Source organism: Gavia stellata, chromosome 7 (assembly GCF_030936135.1).
Source record: "Gavia stellata isolate bGavSte3 chromosome 7, bGavSte3.hap2, whole genome shotgun sequence".
In the NCBI taxonomy this organism is placed as follows: Eukaryota; Metazoa; Chordata; class Aves; order Gaviiformes; family Gaviidae; genus Gavia; species Gavia stellata.
This window is the reverse complement of record NC_082600.1, coordinates 7,574,878-7,582,398: the sequence shown is the minus strand read 5'-3', so window position 1 is coordinate 7,582,398 and position 7,521 is coordinate 7,574,878. Positions and strand designations below refer to the sequence as shown.

The 7,521-nt window shown below is 36.4% G+C and overlaps 1 protein-coding gene across 1 annotated transcript in view; it reads right to left on the bottom strand.

Moving 5' to 3' along the window:
* Window positions 1–361: 361 nt before the first annotated feature.
* PPM1A (protein phosphatase, Mg2+/Mn2+ dependent 1A) overlaps window positions 362–7,521 on the bottom strand; it is a 28,316-nt gene continuing 21,156 nt past the window's right edge. Inside the window, exons 4-6 of the mRNA XM_059819623.1 lie at window positions 6,506–6,614; window positions 3,875–3,932; window positions 362–1,540 (exon numbers count right to left, since the gene is read on the bottom strand). Coding sequence (XP_059675606.1) covers window positions 1,511–1,540; window positions 3,875–3,932; window positions 6,506–6,614 — 197 coding nt within the window. The 3' untranslated portion in view covers window positions 362–1,510. The remainder of the gene's footprint in view (window positions 1,541–3,874; window positions 3,933–6,505; window positions 6,615–7,521) is intronic.

The window sequence follows — 7,521 nt, the reverse complement described above, 5'->3', positions numbered from 1 at the left end:
TAAGTACAATATTCTCAACCAAAAAGACAATACAAGGTGCACAAAACAGCAGTTTTGCAAACACGACTGACTTGAAAACTTAATTTTTGTATGCTCAATGGGAGAAAGCTAAGCTTAAATCAAATTAGTTTATTACCTTATAAAATTTTAAATTAGAATTTTAAACAACAGTTAAATATTGTCAACATGCTATATCTCAAATCACAAGTACTGTTTAACCACTAGTCTGTCATTCTAAGTAAGTGGGTCAATTAAAAACACACACCATAAAATGTTAAAGATTGTCAGGCTTTGACAAATGTATTTTTATCAAACAGTAGGCAAATTCAAACCAATGCACATCTTCAGTGGGGGGGGGGGGGGGGGGGGGGGAACCACCAAAAAGCCTGAAAAAACCACACTTGTAAAAAATAGGGTAACGGATTAATCCCACATCATCCTCTACCATATGGCTATGTCTTGGGCAATAATCAAAATCCTTCCCATTTTAAAAATGGGCTACCAATTAATAAAAATATTCTTCCACAAGTAAAATACCATTTACAATGGCACTGACATTTTTAAAAGGCAGGAAAAAAGGAATTACACATTTATGGAAAAATTTCTTGTTTGTTAAATCAAGCTTTATTGATAAAATGGAATTCAAAGTATTTTACTTGGAACAGCAGCAGACCCAGCCAATCAGGATTGTAAAAATGCTGCAGACTCCTACTGTATGTAGAAAGCTGCCTGTTCGTGCTCAGTGATTAGTAGTTTCAGGTAAGGGTTAATGAAAAAAGAGGTGCAAAGAATCAAGGCATTCTAATCCCAAGGTTCGTACGCATATGAACATGATACTATTAATAGGGCATGATTTAACTCCCACTGAAGTCAAAATCAGAACTCCCTTTAACTCAATGTGAGAGCAGGAGTGCGTCCAAGAAAACAATACATGTCTGTTGAAGAATGTGCACTACTCAAGTTATTTTTCCATTGCCAAGCAAATTCACACACTGTAATTTCTGGTAAGTTGCCCACAAAGAAGTTCAGGTTTCATATAAAACGAAAAGATATCTTTACAGTTTTGTGCACCTCTTGAGCACCTAGCTGGCTAGGCTGCTGCTCCTTGCAATCCAAAACCACAACATGAATTTAAAGGGATATATATTGTTGCATCACACAAGCCAAACATTTCTTCTAACCTTTATAGTGATTTAAAGCAGTTCATAATTAAATATGAGCATTTTGTACAGAGACAATTGCACTTTACAAAAACAAAATCATACAACATAAATTGCTGGAGTCTGATTTACAACATGAATTATGGTTTGAAATCACGTTTACAGAAGTCTGTTTTACAAAAAAGATCAGTTCCTGGGCTAGATGTCGTACTGCTGTAGTCACTCTCACCAACACATCATACTCCCTTCTTTAATTAAGGTTGAGGATGGATGTTAAGAAGGGCCACTGAGGTTGGGCTGCACTTTCATTTGAAGGATGAAACGTGAACTCCACAGCTACATGAGCAGTTTTACCACATATCATCAGTTGAGGCAGAATCCTTAAAGAAAAAAGAAGGAATCCTTTAAAGTCTGGAGTGCCCATAGTTACAGCAATTTCTAGATAATCCAGACTGAAAAGGGTAAAGACTTAAATTGTTTTAGGAGCCTGTTTTCTCTCCCCTTTCAGAAATAGCATTTAAGAAGTATCTAAAACCCACATATGCTTAATTAATGAAGCATTAGTACCAAGACATTTCGAAATCTGACCAAGTGTTTTATAATAGCCTTATCAATCCTCAAAATAATATCCTAGGAACATTATTAAAAATCATTCCCAGAGTAGTGAGAAGTAATACAAAATGGATACACTTACTACATGGGTGTGTTAAAAGAGCAGGATGTGCCTCATGCCATTTGTTATTATCATTACCATCTTTTGTGTTTTCAGCCCTCCCTCACTGTACAGGAAGATACAGTCATCAACTGACACCCTGTTATAATTCAGATCAATTTTAACACTTACAATTTACGGTTAGAGAAGTGTAGTTTGGGTAACTGCAGGAAACCCTAATTTTGGATGGTAATAAAACCACAAGGAGAAAAAAATTGTATTAAGAAACAAATTGGAAGCAGAGACATGCCGTGCTCTAAATCATAACCGTATGGCCACACTACATGGCATTACAACCATGCATCCAATACCTGAGTATCCCTAAAATTTGGTCCATTTAGGCCCACAGGCAATAGTGAATTTTGTGTAAGAACCACACCCCTGAAAAATCTTTAACTGATTCCTGCTATCAGTTAAAATAATCCTAGTACAAATTGAGTATTTAATTCTAGTAAGTGTTTTTTAATCCACTTGCCTTTGTGTCACGCCCATTTCCTTTTCCCTTGCTTAGATTGTTCTATATTCAGCTTTCTCTAACTGCCTCATCAGTTGGGTCCATAGGTTAACACTACGACTAACAAGTGGGACCACAGCTCAGTAGCTGAAGGAACAGCTAAATCAGTAACACAGGCATCAAAGCAAATTGCTTCTGTACAGCAGCCTTTGGCTGTTTCAGCATTACCTGCTATCTCCCCTAAGTAATTAAGGACCATGACGGGCTTTAACGACAGCATATGCTGGTGCTTCCACAGCTACACTTCCCTATCATTACTAAGACTGCAGGAGGTAGAAATATTACTCCGATCTAAAAGCACTGCCTTACTGATTCCTTCGAAAGAGAAGAGGCTAATTAAGTCCCTAGCAATGCCACATATGACAATTTCTTAGCACTAAAGTTCTGCACCCTTCATTCAAATTTGCACACAGAATTCATTACAAACCGTAAAGAAGAACAGTTGGCACGGAGGTGTAGTAAAAAACAACAAACCAAAATCACTAAAATTACCCTTTGCAAAAGTACCACCTCCAGTTTTTTCTTCAAGACCAGAAGTAGCAAAGGAGAGCAATTACATGAAAGACCAAAATGGTTGTGTTTGTTTCAAGTGCAAGGATGAAGAATAGAAGCAGTAGCGAGTAAAAATGCAGGAGCTGCACGCCAAGTATTCAGCATGCAAATTTCTGTATCCAAGTTGCCAACATCATCACAAAACAAAGGAGTTTGTGTCCTGTACATTTGTAGAACAGTAACATACTATAGAATGTATTTTGAAGGTAAGGCATCCTCTTTCAGCCACTATTTAGGAATTTTCATGCTAAAGATATAATGAGAACTGCCAAATAAACTAGCACCCAGTTGTAAAGCCAACGCACCATTCTTAATGTCTGAATGCATTTCACTTATGTCACATCTAAGCACGTAGTAAGTAATTTAACTAAAGGTAAAGGATCAACTACTTTATGAAGTACAGCACTCTCAGTGACAGAACGTTGTTTCCAGTGATCTAACTGTTCATATTTTAGAGTTTTGGGGGTTTTTTTCTCTACTGACAGTGGATTCATGTCACTCTGATGCTCTATGCTTAAGAATAAAAGCTTACACAGTCCATTTGGAAAATTAATATATCCTTAAAGCTGATGGTTACAAATCTGTTTAACCTACAAGTATAGCCTTTTTTCTTCTCGATATTTGGGTAAAAATGTCTCCCGTAAGAGGGGAAAAAAAATATACATGACTCTCTGCACCATTTGGCAGGAAAGCATTTGGAAACCCAGGCAGGATTCAAATAATGAAATTCCAGAGGACAAACGAATCAACCATACCGGAGTTTTGAGACTATGATCAGCAGAAAACAATTACAAAACATAGTCCAAAGAGCACAACATTGCTCTTGCTTCTTTGGGGGAAGGGGGCTTTTAACAAGAACTAGCAATATGTTTCTTTACAAAACAGCTAAAATAATTGGAGTGGGGGGAAAGATAATGTAAGAGAAAGAATACTTACAGTATCATCATTCCGGTAGGGGTTCAGTCTGTTATAAACAGCTTCAATCACACTCCGTCTAGAGCAAAAAAACACCCACAAGATTTTAAGGTTGTGTCTTTTTTTTTTTTTAAAGTCAAATTCCCCAAGTACAATTTTAATTCAAAATGCAAACTTTAAAAGGTTTTAAATTCCCAGAACCAAGTTTACTGCAAATTAGCACTAAGTGTCATTAAACATTGAACACAGCTACGGTACCCTTTAAAACCTTTATGTTCAAGAAAAACAAGGCTGAATACCACTCAGTTCAGCAGGAGAAGAGCACAATCTGACATTCAGATGAGGCTGCAATGCTGCTTGGTGCTATGTCGCTTGACTTTGAAAAAGGGTGTCAGAAAACTTGATGGACATTGAATGCCCTGGTCATTTGTGTGTCTGATGAACATTGCAGTAGTACTTCATGTATTATGGCACTTTCATAGGGGAACAGCGTTTTTTTATTTTCTGGATGCACAAAAATCGCATTCTGAAGTACATTTTTGTTTGTGTTACATTCTGAAATGTACTTTCCATGTGCAAACCTGGAAAAATTATTTCTGAAGCAACACTCTTTTACAATATGTCCAATACTCTCCTGCAACTTTTCTCAAAAAAAATTTCAACTGCAGATAGCAGTTCTACGTATCATATCTTCAGACTAAGAAGAATTTTGTCTGGTAAAATATGTTAAAAAATTAATTCAAGCATCTTGACAGTTTCCTCCTTTAAAAAAAAATTACTTAGCACATTTAAGATAGCATGTAATTAACTTTTTTGTCTCTGGGATTCTAGGCTTTTCTAATATTAATAGAAATATTGATAGGAAATATATTGATAAAATATTAATAGAAAAATTGCAAACATGTAAACAAGCAACTTTTTTTTTTTAATCCAGGGTGAAAAGGTTTTCTTGAAAACTGATACTAAAAAACCCCAATGTGAGGCTGAAGGAAGAGGAAGCCTTTGCCTTATCCAGCATATAAGGAAACAACTTTGGAGGGGAGCAGGAAGGAAAGAGGGGAATAAAAGACAGGAATTATATAGGACTTTAAAAGCAACCTTCTTCCAGATCCCCTTCTGCAGAACCAAGTATGACGAAGTAGCAGACTACAACTGCAATACAAAACAAACTTCAAAGAACAACCTTTTAACTGCTCATGAATGCGTGCAGAGCAATCACAAAGGAGTGCATTAGAAGAAAAAAAAAGCAGATAGGCTTTATAATCATCCCATAACACTGAAAAGTCAGGAACTACCATGCAGCAGTATAAACATCATAGTGAAGCTAGTGAATGATTATAGGGCAAGGAAGAGGAGGCTGAATTCAAAGCAATAAAAACAAGCAATTACACACACAGTACATTGCACATATGAACTGGAAAGTTTCCCTTATCTTTCAAGAAATAGGTATCTTTGATTCTAAACAAAAGCAGGTTTCTTGAAAAGCATTATTTTCCTTCCAAATTGGCAGTAGTGCTGTAAGTTACGCTAACATCCAATTAAATCCATACTTCTATCAATCCCTAGTCGAACTAGCATCACTAAGACACAAAATCCCACAGAAGTCAGCCACTTCAGCACTTCCTCACAACCATCTACTGCTAGCCAAAAGAGATTAAGAAAAATCAATTTGTATGCCATATTTCATGAGTAACTGACTCATCAATACTTCAGGACTACAGCAACACATCCTAAATAGATGCTGCTATTATATATAAAATTGCCACCTCTTCTTTTCCTAGTCAAACAGTTCATGTAAGAACAATTTTGTTTTGTAGAAATCCTCTTTACAGTTCAGCTATCATTTATTCAATTACATACCTAGTCTTCATATTTTGGTGTACCAATACAAAAAGTCATACTCGGAAGGGTTAAAAAAATAGTCTGTACCATATATGCGCAATCCATTTTAACACAAGACAGGTTCACGAACAATCTTCTGAACCAAAAAGCACTTGGTTTGGTATGCAAACAAGCTAAGCGCATTGCTTCCTTAAAGACTGAACATCAATTTGGGAAGCCACAGAGCCTCAACACTGAACGCTTCAAGGACAAAGCCAGCCTATATACAGCTGTAAATTTAACTTCACACTTTTCTTTTTTGATAGGCTTCTATCTAGTTTTCAGATTTGTCACAAGCAGAGAGATACAGAAGCAAACTTTTAAGCAATTACAACATTGCTTTAGCTACAGACAAGAAAAGAAAGCTGCCAAGCAAAATATCATATGCATATCACTTCTTGTCAAAGTGTCGAACTACATATCCAAGTAACTACTAAAGTCAGCGCATTATTTTTGCGGCTTCAAACGTAGCTTCCCACCCAGAAAACCCAATTACAAAAATTACAAAAAACAGACACACTTAGGCCACCCTTAAAAAACCCTCCATCCTTCCCAAAACTACAGTTTGACATTTAATTTTAGTAGTGATTCATAGTTAACTCTGTTCTTACGCTTGTCCTTTTCGTTTAGAACAACTGAGTAATAAAAATTGGAGAACAGATCATCACCTTTTGTCCTGTACCCTTCTTCCCGCCCCCCGCTTTTAAGAGTGGCCTTACAGTTAAGTTTCAATTTAAATCAAAAACCACATTTACACTGATGTGAACTCACTTGCTTGCCAATTCACCCCCTGGCGGGAGGTTTGGGATGCTCTCAGTTGCTAACGTACGCATCACGTGGACTAAGTCTGGGACTCCTTCACCCTGCTTCTTTATGATCTCTGGGAATCAGAAGTACTTTTTTTGTAAGTGCAGTCCAAATTTAACTTAAAAAGATTGAAACACTCAGTTTTATAAAAAGGCAGCTTAACTTCTGTTAATATATATACAAAAAAAAGATGACAGACCATATTCAACATGGTAATTGTTAATTTTGGTTCCATAAGAAAAAGAACCTGTAACAAATTTGATACTGCTGTTAACATGCACACTGGTTTTAGAAATACACAGCTACCTAATAAAAGTGGAAAAAAATTCTTTAATGGCTTTCTTGCTATACATTAGATATAATAGAAGATGTAGTATCTTCCCAACAAAATGCCCTGGGCATGAGGCAGATATTAACATCAGCTTTATTGCTGCAACAGAAGATAAAAGATTATCGCCATCACAGAAAGCATTATCTTTTCAAGAAACAAAAGGTTAGACATTAAAAATAACTCCCATGGCTGTATGTATATTAGGCAATACTTGTACCTCACTGCATTACAGCAACACGCAAATTTTAAGAACTATTACATACAAATTAAAAGCCAGGGACATCACATCTAAGAGACAGTTCCATCCTCAGCTCACTTAGGGGATATGTGAATATTGGGCAGTTATTTAAAGCTGATCCACTCCAACTTCTGGGTGAAGAGACTCCGTACTGTAGCCACAGTCACATTTGCTAAGAAATTAATTCTTTAACTTTATTCTTACGCCCGTTTTTTTTCCCCCCGAAGTCGTAAGCACACAATTTTATTTGAACTCAAGAGATTTCAGACCATACCACCCCTGAAGAGTCACTCTTTAAATAGGGACTTTATGAAATTTAAAGAACAAGCACATTTAAAATGGATCTCATCAGTTTCTCTGTAAACATGAGCTCTTAGAAATTGTAAGAGATATGAATTATTAAGACTTGGC